The sequence below is a fragment of the Mytilus trossulus genome, chromosome 5 (genome assembly GCF_036588685.1).
Source record: "Mytilus trossulus isolate FHL-02 chromosome 5, PNRI_Mtr1.1.1.hap1, whole genome shotgun sequence".
NCBI classification, from domain to species: Eukaryota; Metazoa; Mollusca; class Bivalvia; order Mytilida; family Mytilidae; genus Mytilus; species Mytilus trossulus.
In genome coordinates this window covers 60179958-60207938 of record NC_086377.1, presented here as the reverse complement: position 1 = coordinate 60207938, position 27981 = coordinate 60179958, and the positions used below count along the sequence as shown (strand labels likewise).

General features: G+C 34.4%; 3 protein-coding genes across 4 annotated transcripts; all 3 read right to left on the bottom strand.

The window, feature by feature from the left end:
- Positions 1–579: 579 nt before the first annotated feature.
- Positions 580–1311, bottom strand: LOC134718133 (zinc finger protein 83-like). Its single transcript, XM_063580625.1, has one exon. The coding sequence runs from the start codon at positions 1309–1311 to the stop codon at positions 580–582; it is 732 nt and encodes a 243-aa protein (XP_063436695.1).
- Positions 1312–4016: 2705 nt separating this feature from the next.
- On the bottom strand, positions 4017–16648 carry LOC134718994 (zinc finger protein OZF-like). Of its 2 annotated transcripts, none has more exons than XM_063581889.1 (2): positions 16370–16648; positions 4017–7828 (listed from the first exon to the last, which is right to left on the bottom strand). In XM_063581889.1, the coding sequence occupies exon 2, from the start codon at positions 7793–7795 to the stop codon at positions 6584–6586; it is 1212 nt and encodes a 403-aa protein (XP_063437959.1). In that variant the 5' UTR covers positions 7796–7828; positions 16370–16648; the 3' UTR covers positions 4017–6583. The 2 variants fall into 2 exon arrangements, with proteins under 2 accessions (XP_063437959.1, XP_063437960.1); XM_063581890.1 differs by having other exon boundaries at positions 16503–16648.
- Positions 13621–20190, bottom strand: LOC134718132 (zinc finger protein 91-like). Its single transcript, XM_063580624.1, has 2 exons — positions 19465–20190; positions 13621–15702 (listed from the first exon to the last, which is right to left on the bottom strand). Exons 1-2 carry the CDS (start codon positions 20164–20166, stop codon positions 14062–14064), a joined length of 2343 nt encoding a protein of 780 aa, XP_063436694.1. The 5' UTR covers positions 20167–20190; the 3' UTR covers positions 13621–14061.
- Positions 20191–27981: the final 7791 nt, after the last annotated feature.

Sequence of the window (27981 nt, the reverse complement as noted above, 5' to 3'; positions counted from 1 at the left end):
AAGTTCATGTATTCTCATGTGACTCTGCAAATCGCCTAAACCCTTTACCGCATACGTCACAGTCATGGGGTTTTTCACCTGTGTATTGTCATGTGATCATGTAATAAAGAACGAAGGTGAATAAACCCTTCACCGCATTTGTTACAATCATGAGGTTTTTCACCTGTATGTATTCTCATGTGACTTTTTAAATCGCCAAGTCGACTGAACCCTTTACCGCATACGTCACAGTCATGGGGTTTTTCACCTGTGTATTCTCATGTGATCATGTAAAGAACTAAGGTGACTAAACCCTTTACCGCATACGTCACAGTCATGAGGTTTTTCACCTGTATGTATTCTCATGTGACTCTGTAAATCGCCAAGTCGATTGAACCCTTTACCGCATACGTCACAGTCATGAGGTTTTACACCTGTGTGTATTATCATGTGATCCTTCATAGAACGAAGATCACATGATAATACACACAGGTGTAAAAAACCCTTCACCGCATTCGTCACAATCGTGAGGTTTTTCACCTGTATGTATTCTCATGTGACTCTGTAAATCGCCAAGTCGATTGAACCCTTTACCGCTCTTCACCGCCCTTCACCGCATTCGTCACAATCGTGAGGTTTTTCACCTGTATGTATTCTCATGTGACTCTGTAAATCGCCAAGTCGATTGAACCCTTTACCGCATACGTCACAGTCATGAGGTTTTACACCTGTGTGTATTATCATGTGATCCTTCAAAAAACGAAGGTGACTAAACCCTTCACCGCATTCGTCACAATCGTGAGGTTTTTCACCTGTATGTATTCTCATGTGACTCTGTAAATCGCAAAGTCGACTGAACCCTTTAATGCATACGTCACAATCATGAGGTTTTTCACCTGTGTGTATTCTCATGTGATCCTTCAAAGAATGAAGGTGACTAAACCCTTTACCGCATACGTCACAATCATGGAGTTTTTCACCTGTGTGTATTCTCATGTGACTCTGCAAATCACGAAGTCGACGGAACCCTTTTCTACATAAATCACAAACATAAGGGTTTTCACCTGTGTGTGTTCTCATGTGAATCTGTAAAATATGAAGGCCACTAAAACATTTACCACATACATCACAATCATAAGGTTTATCCCCTGTATGTGCTCTCATGTGAATTCGTAAATGACATTGCTGACTAAACCCTTTACCACATACATTGCAGACATGGGGTTTATCACCTGTATGTGTTTTCATGTGCCTCTTTAAATGTCCAAGCTGACCAAACCCTTTATCACATACATTGCAGACATGAGGTTTATCACCTGAATGTGTTAGCATATGAATTTGAAATGACGATTAAGACTATACCGTTTATCACATACATCACATGCATAAGGTTTTTCACCTGTATGTGTGCGCATGTGAAACTGTAAATGTTGCGGCCAAGAAAAACATTTCGTACAAACACTACACGTGTAAGATTTATCTCCAGTGTGTGTTCTCATGTGTCTCTTCAAATAAAGACTTTGACGAAATGCTTTAGCACATACATGACATTTATGCAATTTTTCACTAGTATGTGTTTTCATGTGTCTCGTTAGGTAATTTTTTACAGTGAATTCATGGTTTTGATAAGCAATTCGACAAAGGGTTATAATAAGCGTATATGGAGATTGTCTTTAAGACAATACTCAGGTTAGACCACGGATAGAGCGATAAACTAACCGAAGAGCTTATTGATAAAAAAAGAAGAAAAATACAAAAAAAATAGAAAGAAGAAAAAAGATAAAAAAAACGAAGATATCAACAGGTGTCGTATCCCCATAAGAGAAATCAAATTTGAACTATTCTACATATTACAAAGGAGGAAACATATAGGCTAGGGATACCTGATGAAGATAAGCCTAGGTCTACATGACCATAACCGAAACACCATTTTCTTAGTATATATTCACAATATATACACAGAACAATTCTACTACAATCATGCAATTGTGAATTTCTAGAAAAATATGGAAATAAATGCAGACGAATATATTCCATAACCGGAAATATTTACCATACACTGAGTTTACTAGCTATGAATTACTCTAACTATATGCACATAGGAAATTGATTTAAAAACAAAGGATTATGATAAGATATACTGGATTGGTCCTGGACCCGATTGATTTTAGCAGGAAACTGCTAGTAATTCTTTTTTAAATTTTAATAATAATAACAAATTTTCTTATTTAACATGTTATGTAATTCTTAACAGCTTCGGGGAAAGAAACTTCAAATTTTACGTTATAATTGGTGTACAAAACTATTACACAACTCCATTGTTAGTTAACCGATTGTTAGTTAACCGAATGTCCTCCTTTCCCCCAATGTTTTACATAAATCATTATGTGAGGTAATACGTTTTGTAGTAGTTTATGTTTTCCTTAATTTAGGCCGAAACAGTTAAGGATCATACTAATCTCCCATATAGAGTTATCGGTCCTTACTCTCTGCATTGGAGATTGAGATTATATGTAAAACATTTCTTTTAAACCTGTCTTGCATTCTATTATTCATGCATAAGAACCATCAGTGGCCAAGTAGTCTTGTTTCATCCCATGACTTCAATAATTCGAATACAGTGAAACCTGTTTAAACTGAACCTGTTCGGGACTATTATCGATGCACCAGAGTTATCGTTCTTACAGCCAACAATAACTATGCATATGGAGCGTCTGGATTATCGAGACTACTTCGGGACTTGAGATTTTGTTCGGTTTTGGCTGATGTTCATTTTTATCAGGTTTACAACGTATACAATTTGATATGACGGTGCTTAAGAACGTGTATGGTTTATACAGGTTTTCGGTTTATGCAGGTTTTCGGTTTATGCAGGTTTTCGGTTTATGCAGGTTTTCGGTTTATGCAGGAATAGGTTTTGCCAGATTTCACTGTATAACTCATTGTAGGTGTTTTTGAAACCAATCTTGATGATCTAGCATTTGATTTTAAGGGGGTGGGGCTAGGACAAAACTTTAAAAGAAAAGGCAGGACACATTTTTTTTGCCATGACGTTGTCGTACTTTTTTTTCGAGTTTGGTAACTCTCGTTTCTATTTCAGAAAATGATGCAAATAAAAAAGGCAGGAAAAAAGTTTTGATTAAAAAAACTGAAAGATTAGCAATTTGGCAAAGGATGGACTGATAAATTAAGACATGACCGAATAGAAGGGAAAATAAAAAGGCAGGACAGAAAATACAACTAAAAAAATGCACGACAGAAATTACAACTAAAAAAAAAGTAATGCCATTTTTCATCCGTGGCTCCCTTAAAATCAAATGGTAGCTCCCCTTATTGACCAGGATTGTCAGCTTTCCTGCGGAAGATCGGATGTGTTTGTACATATCGGGCTCTCTATCTTCCTCCAACACTTAATAACATTGAGAATGGAAATGGGGAATGTGTCTACGAGACACCAACTAGACTTTAGAGCAGACGACAGCAGAAGGTCACCGAGTCAATGCAGCGAGAAACTCCTGGCCTCAACAAATATCTATACTAGAACAGTAATAATGGACTTCATACTAAACTAAAATTAAAAATCACGCAAAACTTTTCAAACAAAGGCCAGAGGCTCCTGACTTGGGAAAGGCGCAAAAATGCACTAAAAACTTAAAACTGGCCACCATGATAAAGCCAAGACGGTTAAAAGTAGCATTCAACACCAACATTCAATCAATATCTGACATTCAATATGGAGCCTAGATTTTGTTAACCCGGACGATCCAGTCGTAATATATCGATCACTACAATCACTCCTCTGGTGGACAATGACCGTTAGGAGGCGCTGTAATTATTCTAATTAAGATTTTATGAAGTTCTGTTTAAGACATCGGTTTATAAACGTCTGAGAAATCATAAAAAAAAACCTTCCTAGACCGATTTGCTTACTCTTCCGTAGAAGAAGTCTGAGAGACAACTCACGGTTTTTTTTGGGGGGATTCATGTAGACAAGTCTCTAGTTTTCTAGTTTGTATTTCGTGGAAACATCACCTAGACCCTCTATCATTATACATACAAGTTATTGATTCAAACTTTACTTACATGTAGAAAATACGACATAACCCTATTTACACTACAAACAAAAAAAAACGATGAAATAGTGTCAACTGTGACAGTTCTTCTTCTGTTCTTCTCCTCGAGATGGTTTCCCTGTTCCATGTTTTTTTCTTGTGGTGACTTAAATTTCTGTTCTTTTCCTCGCGATTGCAGGTACCGAAGATAAGTTACTCCTGTTCTACTGTTGTAAGTGTCATACTATACTAATATCCCCTTCTGAATACGTTTTTCCTGTTACCAAGTCTTTACTTTAACTTGTGATAAGTGTCTCCTGTTCTACTATTTTCTCCACGCGTTCAGTTTTCATGTCATACGGTTTTTCTCCTCGTGATAAATGTTTTCTGTTCTGTCGTTTCTCCTAGTGTTATGTTGTCTGTCTTACTCTTATTCTTATTGTAATATGGTGAATGATGTTCTTCTCATTTAGTTTCGTCCTTTTTTTAAAACTTTGTTTCCCTCGTGATTTATATGTTTTAATGTTCTACTCTTCTCCTCATATCAAGTATTATTTAACTCTTCCAGTGATAAGTTTTAATCCATTCTTTTTCACGTGATAAGTTTTCATCCATTCTTCTCCCCGTGATAAGATTTCATCCATTCTTCTTCCCGTGATAAGTTTTCATCCATTCTTCTCCCCGTGATAAGATTTCATCCATTCTTCTTCCAATCCCGTGCTAAGTTTTCATCCTCTCTTCTTTCCGTAATAAATTTTCATCCATTCATCTTCCCGTGATAAATTTTCATTCATTCTTCTTCCCGTGATTAGTTTTCATCCATTCATCTTCCCGTGATAAGTTTTCATCCATTCTTCTTCCCGGGACAAGTTTAAATCCATTCATATTCCCGTGATAAGTTTTCATCCATCCTTCTTCCCGCGCTAAGTTTTCGTCCATTCTTTTTTCCGTGATAAGTTTTCATCTATTCGTCTTCCCGTGATAAGTTTAAATCCATTCTTCTTCCCGTGACAAGCTTAAATCCATTCATCTTCCCGTGATAAGTTTTCATCCATTCTTCTTCCCGTGATTAGTTATTATTCATTCTTCTTCCCGTGATAAGTTTAAATCCATTCTTCTTCCCGTGACAAGTTTAAATCCATTCATCTTCACGTGATAAGTTTTCATCCTTTCATTTTCCCGTGATAAGATTTTATCAATTCTTCTTCCCGTTATAAGTTTTCATCCATTCTCCTCCCCGTGATAAGTTTTCTATTGTGTTCTCTTCGTGCTAAGTTTTCATATTTTTTTCTCATTATGGCACCTTTATTTTATTGTGTTCCCTACGTGATACGTTTTTCTATTATCATGATTATGTTCTCCCAATGGTAAGTTTTCTATTTAGTTCTCCCATGATAAGTTTTCTGTTGAGTTCTCCTCATGATAAGTTTTCTATTGTGTTCTCCCCATGCTAAGTTTTCTATTGTGTTCTCCCTGTGGTACGTTTTCTATTTGATCTCCCATGGTAAGTTTTCTATTGTGTTCTCCCTGTAGTACGTTTTCTATGTGATCTCCCATGGTAAGTTTTCTATTGTGTTCTCCCTGTGGCAGGTTTTCAATGTGATCTCCCATGGTAAGTTTTCTATTGTGTTCTCCCTGTGGCAGTTTTTCAATGTGATCTCCCATGGTAAGTTTTCTATTGTGATATCCCCGTGAAAAGTTTTATATTATGATCTCCCTGTGGCACGTTTTCTATTGTGTTCTCCCATGATACGTTTTCTATTGTGTTCTTTAATTTTCTCCCCGTGATATGTTTTTCTATTGTGTTCTCTCCATAATAGGTTTTCTGTTGTATTCTTCCCGTGACACGTTTTCTATTGTGTTCTACAATAAGATTTCTATTGTTTTCTTGCAGTGAAAAGTTTTCTATAATAGTCCCCCTGTGATATATTTTCTATTGTGTTCTTCCATGATAAGTTTTATGTTGTGTTCTCCCCGTGATAGTATTATATTATGTTTTCCCATAATAATTTTTCTTGGTTGCGTTCCCCCATGATAAGTTTTTCATTTTTGTTATCATCGTGAAAATTTTTATGTTATGTTTTCTCCATGATAAGTTTTTTTGTCGTGTTCTACCCGTGATAAGTTTTCTGTTATGTTTTCCCCATGATAAGTTTTTTGGTTGCGTTCCCCCATGATAAGTATTTTTGTTGCGTTCCCCCATGATAAGTTTTCATTTTTGTTATCATCGTGAAAAGTTTTCTATTGTGTTCTCCCCATGACAAGTTTTATATTATGTTATCCTCATGATAAGTTTTCTATTGTTATTTCCCTGTGATAAGGTTTCTGTTGTGATCTCCCCATGATTCTGTAAATTTTCAATTGTTCTCCCTGTGAAACGCTTTCTAATGTGTTCTCATCGTGATAAATATTCTATTATGATCGCCCCATACCAAGATTTCTATTTTGTTCTCCTCGTGAAAAGTTGTCTGTTGTATCCTCCCCTGTCTTCTTTTCAAGATAAAACTACAAGGCCAGGTAAAGGCTTTATCATAAACATCACAGAAACGGAGTTAATCACCTGTGTGTATTCTCATGTGACTCTGTAAATCGCCAGGTCGACTGAATCCTTTACCGCATACGTCACACTCATGAGGTTTTTCACCTGTGTGTATTCTCATGTGATCCTCTAAAGAATGAAGGTGACTGAACCGTTTACCGCATACGTCACACTCATGGGGTTTTTCGCCTGTGTGTGTTCTCATGTGAGTCTGTAAAATATGAAGGCGACTAAAACCTTTACCACATACATCACAGTTATGGGGTTTATCCCCTGTATGTGTTCTCATGTGAAATCGTATACTACTATGCTGACTAAACCCTTTACCACATACATTGCAGACATGGGGTTTATCAACTGTATGTGTGTTCATATGAGTTTGCAAATGACGATTAAGACTAAACCGTTTATCACATACATTGCAGACATGGGGTTTATCACCTGTATGTGTGTTCATATGAGTTTGCAAATTACGATTAAGACTAAACCGTTTATCACATACATCACATGCATGAGGTTTATCACCTGAATGTGTTAGCATATGAATTTGCAAATTATGATTAAGACTAAACCGTTTATCACATACATTACATGCATAAGGTTTATCACCTGTATGTGTGCGCATGTGATACTGTAAATGTTGCAGCCAAGAAAAACTTTTCGTACAAATACTACACGTATAAGATTTATCTCCAGTATGTGTTCTGATGTGTCTCTTCAAATAAAGACTTTGACGAAATGCTTTAGCACATACCTCACATTTATGCAATTTTTCACTAGTATGTGTTTTCATGTGTCTCGTTAGGTAATTTTTTACAGTAAATTCTTTGGAACAAAATGTGCATTTATAACATTGTGAACCAGTACATGAATGTATTTTCATGTGATACGTTAGGTAACTTCTTCGAGTAAATTCTTTCTCACAAACTTCGCATTTATGGCATTGTTCACCAGTATGTGTTCTCATGTGACTCTTTAGGTAATTTTTTTGAGTAAATTCTTTAGCACATACATCACATTTATGACATTGTTTACCAGTATGGGTTTTCATGTGCCTCTTTAAGTAAATACTTCGAGTAAATTCTTCAGAACAAACATCACATTTATGACATTCAACAACAGTATGTGTTTCCATGTGATGATCATCATCATGTTGTCTAGTAGCTGTCTCTGTGGTATAAGTTTGATTAATCACTGTATCCTCCACCATATTCATCTTTTTCATAAACGTTATCTTCAGAATGCGTCTTGTGTGACTCTATAAGGAAAAAGAGGACAAAAGGTTAATGACAAAACCAGGAATAAGTCCTATACAAAAAGTTTGTGTAAAATACCGGCTTGTAAAATTATCTACTCTATGAAAAGCTATACTAGATGTCTAAACCAATAATTCATTTGCCAATTACTGATTTGATTCTGTTATTACACTTTTTAAATAAATTAAGTTACAATATTAATAACTTCTATCTACTTGTATGTCTCTGTATGTCTGTATCTATCTCGTTAAGGTGGTACCCAACACTTCAACTAAAATTAATTTGGCTCGTTTAATTTTCTTAAAATTATGACAGAGTATTTACTTTGACCCTTTGACAAAAGTATAAAAATTTCAAAAAATTTGAACCAACCGTTTTATCAGAAAAATGACACTGGTTATATAGCAGTTTGACAAACACTTATTTTGATCATTGAGAAGCTTAATATTCCCTTTAACAACACAACATAATCAAAACGTTTAGCTGATTTTGCAGAGTTATCTCCCTGCAGTGTTAGGTACCACCTTAAATTGTGTCCTCATCTTCTCCTTCATCGGCGAAAGATTCGAACAGTTACAGTATTATGACTCCTATAGTCTATATATCTGCTCGTGTTTCCATGTTCTATGCATGTTCACAACCAATATTTATACACTATATTGTAAAATACAATATTCAATAACATGTTAAATTTGTATTAATACTCTCAATAAAATAAAATCACCTTCAACCATAACGGCTTTCACTTTAAAAAATACTTGAATAACTAAGTTTAATTCAGTTCAATATGTACACTATTCAATACTAGCTTCTAGCAATACTATGATAATGACATTTCATAACCCGTAGCCATGACAGCTTTCACATTAATTATTATAAGATTATTAAAAAAAAACGATTAAGCAATTAAATTTCATATTGAATATAAGTCGTTTGTTCTCATAAATTAAGGAAACAATTGATGAAATATTACTTTAGTGTAGTTTTCACATGGATATGAATCATATTTTTAATAGATAATATTTTAGATATTATATATTTTTCATAAAAAAAATTATAAAAAAATTATATTTAACTGATGATGTGCTACATATTTTTATTTCGTTCATTTTTTAGAACAGAAATAAATAGTAAAATTTTTTATGCTTGGCCTCACTCCCTATGGATTTTACTAGCCCTTTATGGGCCGTAAAGGGTAGGAAGCAAACCACATAACTTATAGAATGCGAAACAAAAATGAAAGATGCTTTGTTCATAATAACTCGCAAGCTCGTGCAATATAAAATTCTACTCGGGACAATATTCCCCATTATTGTTTAGCAAAATGATATTCCCCACAGAACGTAACCAAAAGTTAGCGTGCAATAAATCTTCAAAATTCATGACGTCATCAATGTTTAAATCTTAGTTTAAACCAATTTTTACTTTCAAATATTATATTGCTATACAATTAAAGGGTTATTGCATGAATATTGGTGAATATTGTCCCTCGTAGAACATATATTGCAATCGCAAGCTCGTGCAATATAAAATTCTACTCGGGACAATATTCCCCAATATTCATGCAATAACCCTATGAAATTGCACTAGTTCAATAAATCTTCAAAGTTTTTTCATGTTCTGATGGAACGACAGCGTAATTCTAGAAGCTAATGTTTTTTTTTCCAACGATGATGAGATTCCCTATTAAGTATGCACTTCCAGTGTTTGTAAATTTTGTAATTAATCTTAAAATCTTTCAAAGACGCTTTCATATATTTGAATTTAAATACCATGATCAATAGTTATAGGTTCTTTAGAACGCGAACATGTTTCTGCATTGTTTATGAAATAGCCTGTAACAATGAAATAAAGAAAAAAAAAGTACCATTCTGTGATGTATCTATCAGACTTTCTATTCATGACATACTTACATTCAGCATCTTTTAAAATTTTAACAAATTGTATTATATATATAACACTTGTATAAAAACTTTAAGCAGCTCGGGGAAAGAAACTACAAATTTTAAGTTATAATTTGTGTCCAAAACTATTACACAACTCATTTGTTAACCGAATTCCTCCTTTTATTTTAAACATTTTACGACTTTTACCTGAAACAGATTGAAAATAATCTATATATCATAAAAGCTTAGGACGTATTTATGAAAATGGCTGACACAAACGTTCTGATGATTTTAAGAGTTATTTCCCTTAACCTAGGTCTACCACCTTAATAGACCAGGATTGTCAGATTTTCTGCGAAAGGTTGGATGATCTCTCTGGGTTTTGAACTTTCCATCTCCTTCCAACACTTAACTTGAAGTGGCAACCATGATAAAGCCAAGATTGCTGAAAGATGCATTAAACACTAGCAATCAATCAATTATCTGACATACGATATAGAGCCTCGATATGGAGCCTAGACTTTCTAGATCGATTTGGTTATTCTTCCTTAGAAGCAGTTTGAGAGATCACTCACGGTTTGTGGTGGAATTCGTGTTGACAAGTCACTAGTTTGTATTTTGTGGAAACATCACCAAGACCCTCTATTATTATATATAGATATAGAAAGATGTGGTGTGAGTGCCAATGAGACAACTCTTCATCCAAATAACAACTAAAAAAAAGTAAACTATTACATGTACAAATAATTAATTCAAAACTTTATTTACATGCAGAGAACACGACATAACCCATTTTACACTACACAAAGTAAAAACAGATGAAATAGTGTTAACTATGACAGTTCTTCCCCTGTTCTTCTTTTTTACGTTTTGTTTTCTCATGATGAATTTCTCCTGTTCTTTTTCGTGCGATTTTATTGTGCCGGCGATAAATTTCCCCTGTTCAACTGTGTTCTCCTCGTTGTAAGTGTCTCATGTTATACTGTTATCCCCTTCGATATACGTTTTTCCTGTCACATATTAATCAACTTGTGACAAGTGTCTCCTGTTCTACTATTTTCTCCACGTGTTCACTTTCCTTGTCATACGGTTTCTTCTCCTCGTGATAAATGTTTCCTGCTCTGTCGTTTCTGCTAGTGATAAGAATTCTTTGTTCTACTCTTATTCTAATTGTAATATGTTGAAAGCTGTTCTTCTCCGATGATTAAGTTTCGTTTTATACAACTATTTTTCCTCGTGATACGATTTCGTTCTATATGATTTAATATGCTACTTTTCTTCTCATAAAAAGTATTCTTTAACTCATTCAGTGATAATTTTTCATCAATTCTTCTCCGGGTCCCCGTGATAATATTTCATCCATCCTTATCCCCGTGATAAGTTTTCATCCATCCTTCTCCCCGTGATAAGTTTTCATCTATTCTTCTCCCCGTGATAAGTTTTCCACCATTTGTCTTCCCGTGATAAGTTTTCATCTATTGTTCTCCCCGTGATAAGTTTTCCACCATTTGTCTTCCCGTGATAAGTTTTCATCTATTCTTCTCCCCGTGATAAGTTTTCATCCATTCTTCTTTCCGTGATAAGTTATTATCCATTTTTCTTCCCGTGATAGTTTAAATCCATTCTTCTTCTCGTGACAAGTTTAAATCCATTCATCTTCCCGTGATAAGTTTTCATCCATTCTTCTTTCCGTGATAAGTTTTCATCCATTCTTCTTTCCGTTATAAGTTTTCATCATTTGTTCTCCCTGTGACACGTTTTCTATTGTGTTCTCTTCGTGCTAAGTTTTCATATTTTTTTCTTATTATGGCACCTTTTCTATTTTATTCCCTTCGTGATACGTTTATATATTACGCTCTCCCTGTGAAACTTTTCTATTTCGTTCTCCCGTGGTAAGTTTTCTATAGTGTTCTCCTCATGATAAGTTTTTTATTATGTTCTCACTACAGCGCGTGTTCAATGTGATCTCCAATGATAAGTTTTTTCTATTGTTTTCTTCCCGTGATATGTTTTTCTATTGTGTTCTCTCCATAATAAGTTTACTGTTGTATTCTTCCTATGACACTTTTTCTATTGTGTTCTATAATAAGGTTTCTAATGTGTTCTTGCCGTGAAAAGTTTTCTATAATAGTTCCCCTGTGACATATTTTTTATTGTGTTCTTCCATGATAAGTTTTCTGTTGTGTTCTCCACATGATAAGTTTTCTATTATGTTTTCCCCATGATAAGTTTTTGGTTGTGTTCTCCCCATGATATTTTTTATTTCTGTTATCATCGCGAAAACTTTTCTATTGCGTTCTTCCCATGATAAGTTTTCTATTATGTTATCCTCGTAATAAGTTTTCTGATGTAACCTTTTCATGATAAGTTTTCTGTTGCGTTCTCCTCGTGGTAAGTTTTCCATCGTGTTCTCTCCATGACAAGTTGTTTAATGTGTTGTGTCAACGTTTTCTAATGTGTCCTTCTCGTGATAAGTTTTGCTTTAAGTTCTCCCCATCTCCTCGAGATAAATAATCTACGATCTTGTCTTTGTAATAATCTACTTTTCTTAAGGTCGTAAACAGTGTTTTCCTTGAACACGAACATCGCACATCAACCTTCATATGTTTTCATGGGAATTTGTTTAAGAAATAATTCATGGAAGCCATAGATTATTGGAAATTTACACATGGCCTGGGCCGTGATATTCGAATTTTATCCTGAGCGTTAGCGAGGGATAAAATCAACGAATATCACGGCCCAGGCCATGTGTAAATTTCCAATAATCTATGGCTTGCATGAATTATTTCGATTCTAATAGGACAAATACGATCATTAAAAAAACTGAAGCGAGGGTGGGTAAATCTGTGTGTATGGCTGTTCTTTTTTACTCCCTGTTAGATAAAGCTCATCATTTTAATAGATCCGTAGCGTGCACGGATTATTTCGTGAACAACCGCTGAAAAAAATATGTTTCATTCTCAAAACCAACAATTGTCATGTTGATTTATATGTTTTTCCCGTGGGCTACCGTCAAATCCAAAGTTGACATTTCGTAACCAATGAGCCGCCATGTTGACTTGCTGAAATCAGTACATATGCGAATAATGCAATAGAATAGAAAATCAAACATAACCTACCTTGATAATCAATTTTAATACAATTGTAAACGACATATCAATAGTTAACGTAACAGAAAACGTTCAACTCTAGAGTTTTCATTTGTATGACGTCATGTTTTGAAAGTGACTTCAATGCGCCAAAAACATTAATAGACTTTCGCGGAATTTTATTTAATTTTTATTTTGTTGGTTTCTCTGAGCTCTTATGCATTACTTCTTTTTATTGTGTATCCGAATAAGAATAAAAGTGATTTTGTCTTTTCTGAATTGCAATTTTTAAAACAATTAAATCGACAAAGGGTTTGCAAATAGGTTTCAATACATGTGGATTTACGTGGGAAGTATATTGTAACAGCCATTATTATGTACACCACGGAGTCTGCGCTAAGTATAGATATATCGAGAATTTGATCACAGTGTTGTTTACAAAGCGAAAGAAGCACGTCATATTAGAATTATAGTTTAAAAATATTTATTCATCATCTGTTACTCAATATAAAAATATAATCATACAAAAAACACAATAATAACAGGATTTGGAAACAAGCTATATATAGGTTATATTAATCCGTTTCCTTGAAATATCAACTCCAATTAACTATTAAATAAATATAGCATGGCATATTACAATGATATGGAACAAGTAGCTACAATGTATATATCTGAAAAAGAAAGGAGACAAAAAAATTATTCTAAAATAATGAAAATAAATTCAAATGAAAATACTGAAATACTATAATACATTGTTAAGTGAAATGCAACTTTGTGAAAAAAGCGTATTACAATTTATCTTGTAAATCTCTTGCACTTTTGTTGGAATTTTTTTACTTTTCCAAAAATATCTTCATGAATTTGTTTATAACCATGGGACTAAACTATTTTTCCAATGCGTTCAAGTTTTGAGTTTTACTATAATTGTCATATGTACGTTTTCTCGTTTGGTTATCAACTACAAGGCCGAGTAAAGGCTTTATCATATACATCACAGGAACGGGGTTTATCGCCTTGAAGTTCATGTATTCTCATGTGACTCTGCAAATCGCCTAAACCCTTTACCGCATACGTCACAGTCATGGGGTTTTTCACCTGGGTATTGTCATGTGATCATGTAAAGAACGAAGGTGACTAAACCCTTCACCGCATTTGTTACAATCATGAGGTTTTTCACCTGTATGTATTCTCATGTGACTCTGTAAATCGCCAAGTCGACTGAAGCCTTTACCGCATACGTCGCAGTCATGGGGTTTTTCACCTGTGTATTCTCATGTGATCATGTAAAGAACTAAGGTGACTAAACCCTTTACCGCATACGTCACAGTCATGAGGTTTTTCACCTGTATGTATTCTCATGTGACTCTGTAAATCGCCAAGTCGATTGAATCCTTTACCGCATACGTCACAGTCATGAGGTTTTACACCTGTGTGTATTATCATGTGATCCTTCAAAGAACGAAGGTGACTAAACCCTTCACCGCATTCGTCACAATCGTGAGGTTTTTCACCTGTATGTATTCTCATGTGACTCTGTAAATCGCAAAGTCGACTGAACCCTTTACCGCATACGTCACAATCATGAGGTTTTTCACCTGTGTGTATTCTCATGTGATCCTTCAAAGAATGAAGGTGACTAAACCCTTTACCGCATACGTCACAATCATGGGGTTTTTCACCTGTGTGTATTCTCATGTGACTCTGCAAATCACGAAGTCGACGGAACCCTTTTCTACATAAATCACAAACATAAGGGTTTTCACCTGTGTGTGTTCTCATGTGAATCTGTAAAATATGAAGGCCACTAAAACATTTACCACATACATCACAATCATAAGGTTTATCCCCTGTATGTGTTCTCATGTGACGTCGTAAATGACATTGCTGACTAAACCCTTTACCACATACATTGCAGACATGGGGTTTATCACCTGTATGTGTTTTCATGTGCCTCTTTAAATGTCCAAGCTGACCAAACCCTTTATCACATACATTGCAGACATGAGGTTTATCACCTGAATGTGTTAGCATATGAATTTGCAAATTACGATTAAGACTATACCGTTTATCACATACATCACATGCATAAGGTTTTTCACCTGTATGTGTGCGCATGTGAAACTGTAAATGTTGCGGCCAAGAAAAACATTTCGTACAAACACTACACGTGTAAGATTTATCTCCAGTATGTGTTCTCATGTGTCTCTTCAAATAAAGACTTTGACGAAATGCTTTAGCACATACATGACATTTATGCAATTTTTCACTAGTATGTGTTTTCATGTGTCTCGTTAGGTAATTTTTTACAGTGAATTCTTTGGCACAAACTGCGCATTTATAACATTGTGAACCAGTACATGAATGTATTTTCATGTGATACGTTAGGTAACATCTTCGAGTAAATTCTTTCTCACAAACTGAGCATTTATGGCATTGTTCACCAGTGTGTGTTCTCATGTGACTCTTTAGGTAATTTCTTTGAGTAAATTCTTTAGCACATACATCACATTTATGACATTGTTCTCCAGTATTTGTTTTCATGTGTCCCTTTAAGTTAAAACTTTGACTAAATGCTTTAGCACACACATCAGATTTATGCGATTTTTCACTAGTATGTGTTTTCAGGTGAATCTTGAGGTAATTTTTGTTGGTAAATTCTTTAGCACACACATCACATTTATGGCATTGTTCACCAGTATGTATTTTCATGTGACTCGATAGGTAATTTTCTTTGGTAAATTCTTTAGCACAAACATCACATTTATGACATTCAACAACAGTAGAATCATCCTGTTGTCCAATACCCGTCTCTGAGGAATCATTTTGATTAATCACCTTATCCTGCACCATATTCATCCTAATTTTAAACGTTATCTTCAGAATGTGTCTTCTCCGAATCTGTAAGGAACACGAGGAAAATGGTTAATGGCAAAAGCAGGAACCAGTCCTATACAAATGTACACACTTTTTATGGGTAAAGAAAATGGCGTGTGAAGTTATTCACTCTATCAAAATCTAGTCTACAAGTCTGAAACAAATACTATAAAGTCTTAAATATATAATATAGTTTGCACCTTTCTTGAAATAATATGAAGCAATGACCCCTTAAATAAAAAAAGACTCAAAACTAACAGATTAAATTTGACCGCTGATCCATGATAATGTGGTCAAGGTCAGATGATACCTGTCAGCCAGACATGCACACCTCACAGTCCTTCCATATGTGTGTTAGTAACCTTATAAATTCGATATATATATATATATATATATGGGGTCCGTAAATTCCAATGGGGTAACAGCGAAGCTGATAGTTCCTGGAGTACCAACTGCAATTATCTACTAGCTTTATACCTTTTTGGAACACGCTTAAAATTCCAACGAAAAAATCCACGGAATCGATTGATAAGTACCAATATTTTGAAATTATTTAAAAAAAAATCATCAAAAAACGTTGTTTTTTTTTTAAATTTGTCTTAAGACAAAGAACTATTATCCGCAATTTAATATAAGGTACTCCTTCTTCGGTGGAAGATTTGTTTTTCATTTCCAATATGATGATTCCTACCTTTGTACAGAATAGTGTCTACACCTGCGTTTATTGTCTCTGTATGTCTGTATCTATCTATCTCTTATATGTTGTGTCTGTATCCTCCTTTATTAGAGGAAGATTCGTTTAGTTACAATATTGTGACTCCTACCTGGCTTAGTATCTATCTGCTCGTGTCTTCATATTTTATATTCACGACCCATAGTTACGCACTATATTGAAGAAAAAAACAATACTCAATAAAATGTCAAATTTGTATTAATACTCTCAATAAAATAAAATGAATAATTATTGTACAAATGTATAGCCTAGAGCCATAACGGCCTTCACTTTAATTCATATAAAAAATAATTACTGAGTTCGATTTAGTTCAATATGTAGACTAATCAATACTCATTTCTAGCAATACTCTCATTCTGACATTGCATATCCTGCAGCCATGACAACTTGCACATTAATTATCATGAAATTAAGTAATTACATTTCATTTTTTGTTTAAAAGCCTCAGTCACACTGTCACGTTTTATTTCGTTTTATAATTTTATGTTTCAATTACGTTTTGAATAAAAATGTTCCGTTATTTTGAAAGGTATGTTTTACTAAGTTTGTGCTACGTTCATATCACGTTTTGCTACAATGTACGCATTAGTACGTTTCCACCATGCATTGGTACTTTTGATACGTAGTAAGCGCGTCTTGTTTCGTTCCGCTAGACTTAAGTTTCTACTTATAACGGAAAAAAAAACAGAAAGTATTTTTCACCAAATTTTCTTTAAGATACTAGCTTTTGATTGTAAACTACATGTAGCTATTGTCTACTTTTTTGTTCAAATCCAGGATAGTTTAAAAAAGTAAAAAACTTTAACCACAGAGGGAATGTTATATTAACTAGAAGAAAAAAACTAAATATGCGGATAACTTTTTATCACTGAATGAATATTTTGGGACGACGACATCAACAACGGATCGCTTTTAGGACAAAAGTCGCAGACTTGATAAAAAACGGGGGATACATGTTTAACATTTCATATTAAGTTAACATCATAGAGAAGTTGACTATTTTTAAATGTCAACTTAAATTACAATATTAATAGATATAGGAAGATGTGTTATGAGTGCCAATGAGACAACTCTCCATCCAAATAACAATTTATAAAAGTAAACCAGTATATTAGGTCAATGTACGGCCTTCAACACGGAGCCTTGGCTCACACCGAACAATCACTATAAAGGGCCCAACAATTACTAGACGTGAAAAACCATCCAAACATAAAACAGTTTTACACTAGTATAAATAATTAGTTGACATACTTTGAAATTTTAACGTGCTAGACCACAAGAAAGACATGCGACCTCAATCGGAACTCATACCACATCTTCCTAAATAATATATGTATAAAAAATAGTCTTACTCCGAGCTTACCAGCCTTTGATCTTACTCCTAATGTCGCGTTCTTAGGTAGCACTCTACAGTTAGGTGTGTAGTTTTGCATTTTGACCCCTGCGGATTTTTTCCAAATGTAAGAGTGCAATAACATTCATTTTTGGATAGCTTAAGATTACAATAACATTTAAAGTGGGTTTATATGAACATCAGATCATCAAGATAATGTTATGTATGCAATATAGGCTGTTTGCTGTATAACAGTCCGTATTATCATATCTGTACCAAACATTGTTTGAACAATTCATGTGATATTGTTTCGAACTTTTTGTTGCACGAGCTTTGTGATTAAACTTTACGGAAAGACGAGTAAAAAGACAACCATTTTTTATTCGTTCTTTAGGTAGATTAATGTCACCTATAACAGGCATTCATATAGGGAATCACCGACATGACTGGAGCGACCCCTATTCGCCCTTTATGAATTCAAAGGACTGTGGGTAATCTCATTGTTTGTACACCAAATTGAAAATAACGTTACGTCATTGGATGAATTTCCAATGTTTAACCAATCACAACGTTTTTGTGTACGTTTTTGAAAATATAACATAAGACTTCATTAGATTTAGAACAGACGAATTAGTTGGTAAGTGCAACCCCCCTTTTTAGTAAAGTTTCTAGGTTAGCCACCGAGTAGTAGTTCATGTAGTTCATGAAGATCTTGATGTGGTAAAAAGAGAAGGAAATACTAAGACGTTACGCACGGTATTGCGTCGATACCGTTTTATCAACCAGGCCACCCTAATAAACAGCTATTCTATAAAATCGTAACAGTTAAGTTATACAAAACGTATATCCATAGACTAGACAGGTAGATACTATTCCGAAAACCCAACTACAAATTGTTTTATCATATTTTACTATAGTCTAAAATAGGACAACAAATCAACAAAACGTCAAAAATATGAGTGCCAGACGTAACATTGGGGCCATATAGATTTCTAAAATATACATCTATTCGCCGACTGAATCTTATATAGTGAAACCTTACTTAACTGATTCCTGATAAACCGAAAAAAACCTGTTTAAACCAAACATGTACGTAAGCATCGTTATATCAAATGATATGCATTGTGACTCTGATAAAACCGAACATCGGCCAAAACCAAACAAAGTAATAAATACCGAATAGGTTTAAACAGGTTTCACTGTACAGATTTTATGTTTTCGATATAAACACTGATTCAAATATCAAAAGTTGATTTCTAATCAACACAGAGACAAGTAGCTCTTGTATCACAACCGACAGTTCGAGGGCTGTATAATCGTTCAATGTCGTTAAAATCTCCCATCATCATTTTACAACATCAGACATCACGGTCATCAATCGGCACTTCTCGTGTGATTCCGCTACTCTCCGTCTATCATAGATGAGGTACGGAATCAGTCGAGTTGTGAAGAATGGCACAGTTATGGGATTTGTTATCTGTTTTTTTCTTCTTATCATGTGTGTATAAAAATTACTGAGCTTTATAATCCAGTCACCATTAACATCATTCTCATAAGGTTTATCACATGTATGTGTTCTCGTGTGTATCTGTAAGTCACGAAGCTAAATATAGCCTTTATCACATACATCACATTTATAAGGTTAATCAACTGTATGTATGCTTGTGTGATTCTGTAAATCACGACGCTGAAGATAGCCTTTACCACACCCATCTTATTTAAAAGGTTTCTCCCCTGTATGTATTCTCATGTGATTTTGTACATGACCACGCTGACCAAACCCTTTTCCACATACATCACATTTATGAGGTTTATCACCTGTGTGTGTTCTCATATGTATCTGTAAAGAATAAAGGCGACTAAACCCTTTACCGCATACATCATAGTCATGGGGTTTATCACCTGTATGTGTTCTCATGTGTCTTTTTAAATTACCTAACTGACTAAACCGTTTACCACACACATCACACTCGTGAGGTTTATCACCTGTATGTGTTTTCATGTGACTCTGTAATTCATGACGCTGCCTAAACCTTTTACCACATACATCACAGTCATGCAGTTTATCAGCTGTATGTGTTCTCAAGTGTCTCTGTAAATTCTCAAACCGACTAAACCCTCTACCACATATATCACAGTCATGGGGTTTATCACCTGCGTGAATTCTCATATGTCTCTGTAAATGACCTAACTGTCTAAACCGTTTACTACATACATCACACTCATGAGGTTTATTACCTGAGTGAATTCTCATGTGTCTCTGTAAATCACACAAATGACTAAACCCTTTACCGCATACATTACAATCATTGTTTTTTTCACCTGTGTGTACTTTCATGTGAATCTGTAAACAGCTAGGCTTAAAAAATATTTTAGCACATATATCACATTTATAAGGCTTATCTCCAGTATGTGTTTTCATGTGTCTTTTTAGATTACTTTCTGCAATAAAACGTCACATTTATGAAGTGTATCCCTATACTGTGTTTCATTTTGTATGTGTACGGCACCATTAATCACTAGATCCTCCACCACATTACTCACTAGATCCTCCACACCATTACTCACTAGATCCTCCACACAATTACTCACTAGATCCTCCTCGCCATTACTCACTATATCCTCCACACCATTACTCACTAAATCTTCCATATCATTACTCATTAGATCCTCCATTTTATAACTCACTTGATCCTCCACTTCATTACTCGCTAGATTCTCCACCTCATCCATGCTATTGATTAGGCTATCTCCTGTATATGTCCTGTATGACTGTAAGAAAAAAAAAGAATGTTAAGTCTTAAAATACTGACACCTTCCTGCAAATGACAGTGGTGTTATAATGATTATAAGAAAGCATAAAAGCAGTAGAACAGGGTAGCGCACTAGGTTTATGGTATTTGGTCAAGGTAGAGACGTAGAGCGTTCCTGGCTTAGAAGGAGACAAGACAAAAAGGCGGGATTAAACATGTTTTGTGAGAGCTCATATACTTCTAGTCAATGAAGAATAAACAAACACACGACAATACACACAGTAGAATTCAGTTGTAAAGTGGTACGAGTCCAATGTCAGAAATGTGAATGGCTTTTCTTAACAAACCGCAGTATTATTATGCATTATTGTCCCCAAGTCAGTAGCCTCTTTTTTAATTTTTCATTTTAACATTTCTCTAAATTTCAACACTTGAATAAATAGGTTCTGTGACGTGGGGACTACAACCCTAAAACATAACCTTTTCACCAAACAACTCTCTCTCTAGTACATATTGTCCTTAACCAAATAACAAAGACATAGCTGCTCTACTAATCAATCATAAAGAAAATACCAAAGACTTAGTGCTCTATCCAGCTCTACGGGTATTTTGGCCAGATACCAAGTGCTCTACCCAGCTCTACTGATATCTTGGTCAGATACCAAGTGCTCTACCCAGCTCTACTGATATCTTGGTCAGATACCAAGTGCTCTACCCAGCTCTACTGATATCTTGGTCAGATACCAAGTGCTCTACCCAGCTCTATGGGTATCTTGGCCAGATACCAAGTGCTCTACCCAGCTCTACGGGTATCTTGGCCAAATACCAAGTGCTCTACTAGCTCTACGGCTCTACTTTGGTCAATACCAAAGACCTAGTGCTCTATCCAGCTCTACAGATATCTTGACTAAATAACAAGTGCTCTGCACTGCTTTTACGGCTCTACTTTGGTCAATACCAAAGACCTAGTGCTCTACCCAGCTCTACGGATATCTTGACTAAATACCAAGTGCTCTTCACTGCTATACGACTCTACATTGGCCAAATACCAAAGAGCTAGTGTTTTACGGCTCTGTCACGACTTTATATCAAATACCCTGTTCTCTACGGCTCTGTCTCTGCCTTATATCAAATACCTAGTGCTCTACGGCACTGTCTCGACCAAATACCAAGAACCTAGTGCTATAGGGCTCTGTCTCTACCAGATACCAGAGACCTTGTGCTCTACCCTGCTCTCCGGCTCTACTGTTTTCTTATTATCGTTATAACGCTACCAACTAAATACAAGATCTTTATTTTACATAAAGTGATTTTGGTGTAACGTACTGTTCATTTCTTAATCTGCATGTTTGAGAAAAATTCTGCTTAAATAATATTTCTGACATGTATAAGTAATAGATATTTCTTACTGCTGCATATCTAATTAATTTTCTTATTCATTTTTTGCATATATATATGATCATAACCAATCAGTCAAATGTCAATAAACTCATCATAGATATCAGGAATAAATTTAGTATATACGCCAGACGCGCGTTTCGTCTTCAAAAGACTCATCAGTGACGCTCGAATCCAAAAAAGTAAAAAAAAAGCCAAATAATAAACAAAGTTGAAGAGCATTGAGGACTAAAATTCCTAAAAGTTTAGCCAAATACAGCTAAGGTAATCTGATCAAAATTAAATGTAAATTATTTACTGATACATGTATCATGAAGATTCATTTTACTATTAAAATAATGACTCCTTCCTGTATATTATATCTACATGTATCTCTGTGTGTCTGCAGTTTGTGTTCTCCTTAATAGGAGGGAGATGCGTTTTACAGTCACAATTGTGATCCCTACTAGTCTCGATTACCCAGACGCATATTTAAATACTTTGAAAAATTAAGCGGCTGGATGATCGAGACTAGATCCGGTATTCCCTACCTGCCGTCTGTGTATATACCTCTTTGTGTCTGCAGTGTATGTTCTCCGTTCATTTAACAGTCACAATTATATGATTCGTTCCTGCCGTCCCTGTACTAGTACCTATTTTTTTTGTGTCTTGAAGTTTCACATTCACTATCAATGTTTATATTAAAAATTGCAAAAACACAGTTCTAATAATACTCAACTTACATGACATATTTGTAGCAGTGCTCTAATTAAAATGTCATAACATGACCTGTAGCCATACATGATGGTCTCAGGTAAAAAAAAATTACACAGAGGGTCAAATTTGTGTTTAAGGTGGCTTGGGCCTATCAGAAGTGCTGTTTTATTCCTTAAAGAAATTGAATCAAATAAATAAAAAAAAATGGGGGGCCAAGGACCATTTAAGCTCAACATTTTACTTTTATACATGACTTGTTTGTGAAAGGGACACTTTTTAAATGAAATTATCATTGGGAAAATAGAGGTGTTGACATAATTTTATCGTAATATCTAAAAAAAACTTCCTATGACACTTGGTCACAAATTTACTGTAATGTTAAAAGCTGAAATGAAGCTTCAAAGAATGAACAAATAAAAACATAGGTCACCGATAAGGAAAATACAAATGTATGCCTTAAAACCCAAATTTTGGGCGGGAAATGGTAAAAATGGGTGCAATGTCATTTTTGACTGTTTTGAAGGCTATAGCACATTCTAAAATTGAACGGGGTGGGGTGACTACATGGACTTCCCTTTCATTTCAATTGTTTTGTTTTATTGTCCCATTCAAGAATATATATAGTTAAGGGGTAGGGATCTGCGGATCGTTTTTAAGATATTAATAGCATATTGATTTCTCAAATTGAAGGGGGTTGGGATGAATCCCCAGTGATTTACTCTATATTTCATGCGTTTTGTTTTATTGTGCTTTGATCATTTATAAAGACTGTGCGTGTCTATCACTTACAGTTTTCCAAGTTATATTCATTGGGAAATTTTAGAAAATAAAATCCTATAGGATTCTATAGTAATTTAAACCCCTCCCTTCTGCCCCCTAAAAAAAAATACCCTTAATAGACCCCATCGCACAAGCAAAAGATTGATGGCTCACCTAGACATATACGTCAAACATTTTATGAAACCCTAAGTAAATCTGACAAGCGGTTTTGGATAAAAGCTGCGGACAAGTTCATTTTTAAAGTGTCGGAAGAAGAGGAAGAAGAGGAGGAAGATCAAGAATGATAAGAACTGAGCAAAAATAATAAGTCTCCAAACTTTGTTTGGGAGGCTTAAACAAATTAAGGATCCCTCTTTAGACCCTCATACAATGTATGCGTAAGTGATAAGATATGGCGAATTATAAGAATTATTCCTATAATCCATTCTCTCCATTTAATTATATGTTTAAACAATTTCATGATATCAATCAATAGTTTACATTAATTTTAATGAGTTTTTCTTTGGTTCCATTAACCTTTCAACTTTTCCGTTTTTTTTTATTTTTAACATACAAAATAAAGCATTATGTATTTTTGATTTGTCATAGCTTCATGTAATTTAATTAAAAGCTGTAAAATTTTGTCCTGTATTCACTATGTTTTCTAATTTATCCTGACATTTATTTACTTAAATTGTCATCCTACTTTTTTTCAAAGTGATTCGTCCTATTCTCACTTTTTTTTTTTAAACTCAAACTCCTGTCCTCCCTATATTTTTTTTTAACTCAAACTCCTGTCCTGCCTATTTTCAATGTTCACCCTAGCCCTCCCATACAAAACAAAAAGTAGCTCCCTAAGTCGCCAACATGTAACAGTGACTATAGTTAACAAAAAAAAAATGAAATGAACGTATTCACATAATATTATTTATCTATATGAATTGAAGGCGCAATTACTACATAAATACATCGTCTACCAAAACCAATAACAACAACAATATACCCACTCCAATCAATCGGCAATTCTCGGGAGAATCCGTTACTCTCTTTCGGAAGGTACGGAATCCACCGATTTGTTACGAATGCCCTTCCAATTAGTGCCCAGGATTATTTATTACGTAAACCCTATCCAGGGGCCTCTGTACAATGTTTCCTGTGCTTCTGATTATGTGAAATTATTGTAAATGACTCAAGAGTACCAATCTCCCGAGTTATCGTTCTTTGCTCTCATGGGAGATTGCAAGAGTACAAGACCTTAAGTCGGTTTTGAAATTGATTATTTAAACATCCCCTGGCCAGTATTTAAAGGTATATGAACTGTAAACTTTGAATTTGACCTTTATCTGTTCATAATACTGCTAGTGTATCCAGGAGCCAACTACTCTTCTATGTTTCCAAACATTTAGCCAGGGGATTTGGACAGCCCCTACACTTGCTGTAAAATACTAGTATTAACTAATTTTAATTCCGAGAGTTAGATTCCATTTTGACTGTTAAAGTCAAAGAATGAGGACCAAATTCATCCCCTTCAGACATGATCCAGTGATTTTGCTAGCGCTCGTCACTTTCGTAATTTATGAAACGGTTTTCAAATCAATTTCGTCACCTGGAGACCAATTGACAATACCCGGATGAGGGTAAATTCGCTACTCTTCTTCTATTTACGGAAACTGCCCGAGTTGTGACGAGTGACATAGAACAATCCTGGCGTCAGATATCACAGACATCCAAAATGTTAGATAAAAAGATAGTTCATTCTCATAAAACCATGCAATTACAAAGGTTACAGAGATTTTCAAAATTAGAAATGCATAAAATTTCGGATGAGATAACATATAAAGGAATATACATGTATAATATTGAGAATGGGAATTGGAAATGTGTCCAAGAGACAACAACCCGACCATAGCGCAGACAACAACCGATGGTCCGTTAAAAACAGTAAACGTCTACTGGGTCAGTGATTATGGACGTCATACTAAACTCCAAATTATACACAAGAAAATGAAACTAAAAATCATACAAGACTCACAAAAGCCAGGTGCACCTGACTTAGAACAGGCGCAAAATGCAACGGGGTTAAGCATGTTCTTTTGAGATATCTTTATATCTAACCAATGTAGAAAAAAAACCGCACACCAGTACTCGCAGTAAAAATTAGTTTAAGAGCAGTCCGAGTCCGATGTCAGAAGAGGGCACAAAAGAAAATAAACAAAATGACAATAATACTTAAATAACAAAGCACAACAAGCAGTTACTGACATGCCAGTTCCAGACCTCAATAATAAACTCAAATTATGAATGTTTTCATCATATATTAATATCTGCACAATTCCTCCCGTTAGGGGGTTAGTATTGTACCATCATACACCATATTAAAACGACCCGTTTCACGACAACAACTGGTTTTAAAATAAATATATATATATACTTATGATAAGGTCAACTCATATATATACTTATGATACAGTCAACTCATATATATACTTATGATACAGTCAAATAAATAAACTCATCATAGATACCAGTACTAAATTAAGTATATACACCAGACGCAAAGGATCATCAGTGACGCTCGAATCCAAAAAAGTTAAAAAGGCCAAATAATGTACGAAGTTGAAGAGCATTGAGAACCAAAATTCCTAAATTCCAAAATTCCCTTAGAGTTATATAAAGAATTTGCATACACTTGCACTTGCATCTACATCTCAACTTTGAACTCTTTAACGAAGTACAAGTATAGCAATATAGGGATCATTTCAAGACCTTTCCTCAGTCAAAAAGTAGATAGTACATAAGAAACATATTTTTTTTATAATGAAACATTTTATAATTATTTGTCCTGGATAAAAACCATAAATTGTATTTTTCTTGCCAAAAACGTCATCTGTTTTGTTCTGTTTGAGAAAATCCCTCCTTCTAAAGAGCACTTCGCACAATGACGAATAACATCTATAAAATATTGCATTGATGAACTGTTCACTATTGAAAGAATGATCCAATTATATCGTAAATTATAGTAAAATGTATCAGTATTGAGTATTAAGCATATTATTAACATTCTACTGATTTCATTATAAAGACATTACAATAGATTTGATTAATTCACGGCCTATTTAAAACAAATCTGTTTTTTCTGACGTCACTAAACGTTGAAATGATCAAAGTGCAGAGAAATTCTAAATATGTTTTACAATCATAAAACATGCATTTTTTAAATTTGTTTTGGAAGCGCGGCGACAATGCGTAGTAAATGATTCTTTTGTCAAATTAGTTATTGAAGTTACCTTTTATACTGGAAAAAATAATAATTATACACTGTACTTCCAAAAATAAAAGTAATAAATTATTGTTACAGTAGCAAAGAAAATGAACCACAAGATGCTAATTCCCAATTGACAAAAAAAAACCCAATAAAACAAACAATGACATCTAAAAACTCAAATGTGTATTTTTTGTATTTCAAAGTTTAAAAATTGCTGAACTTTTTTTACTCATCTTATACTTGAATACGAGAAATTCACTCTATGACGTTTATCAAAAGAAATTGCTATATTTGATCGTTTAACCGGAAAACGAAAGTATTGACTGAGAAAAAAGAAAGAGATCGTGTAATAAATGTGTTTAGACGGCGTAAAATAATTTGAAACCAATTATTTATTCGTTCGGAAATTATAACTTCTCGTTCGGAAGCTAAGAAGATCCGATTTTTCACTTCATAATAGGTCTGTCAACACTCAATAAATTGCCGATGATATAATTTAGCACCAGTTTATTTCCTTTCGAATGCTATTTGCTGATGTTGAAGTATGTATCCTATTTTTCTGTTGGTTTTCAGAACGAGGCAAATCTGACACCGAGAAAAGATAGAGGATCTAGATGTGGGTTCTAGAAAAGAGAAAAGTTGCATCTTAAAAAGGTACGAAATAAAAGGCAAACTTATAATTTAAAACAGAATTATGAAAAAAACAGGGGGATAAAGTATGGCGAATAGTGGACCAAAAATATATATTGATAAATAACATACACGAAAATGTCAGAAAAATGAATTACAGTAATGCAGACCATGCATACATACAGACCCTCAGAATAAGACGTATGGTTTTTTAATGAACCAGACATTCAGACGTGAAAACAATATCAATAACACAGTTTTACTTAAAAACAGAACTGGTTTGTAAATTGGTCGAAATAATAATTAATTATTCATAATTTACATGGATATTTTTCATGGAAATCAGAGACGTTTTGTTTATTAATGGAGTTTGTTTTGATTTTGAGAATATTGCATAACCATAATGAAAAATAAACAGTTGGTGTGTTAGTTTCTTTGAAAGATATCACTTTTTTAGAGGATCTGGAGGGGAGGCCTACGATTCTGTATTTTTTTCTTTGGTTTATTTTTTTCTATTCATTATATCTTTTCCCTTTATACAATTAATAACCGCCTCCTCCGCCAAATTGAAAAAAAATCTTGTCTATTTTCTGCAGTTATTGCCCATTAATCTCTATTCTCAAAACCCCATTCGGACCCTTAAATTACCACGCGGCAGTTTTTTTTTCAATGCGTATATGAAATGTTTTGATTCTCCACTAAGACATAAGATTGGTTTCAGGTTGACAAATATTGA

Coding starts and splice junctions, on each gene's coding strand:
- LOC134718133 (XM_063580625.1), bottom strand. CDS start 1,311: ATGCTAACACATTCAGGTGATAAACCTCATGTCTGCAATGTATGTGAT.
- LOC134718994 (XM_063581889.1), bottom strand. CDS start 7,795: ATGAAAAAGATGAATATGGTGGAGGATACAGTGATTAATCAAACTTAT.
- LOC134718132 (XM_063580624.1), bottom strand. CDS start 20,166: ATGAAAACACATACTGGAGATAAGCCTTATAAATGTGATATATGTGCT. Junction 15,703..19,464: donor ATACAGGGGAGAAACCTTTT/AAATAAGATGGG, acceptor TGTTCCTTACAG/ATTCGGAGAAGACACATTCT.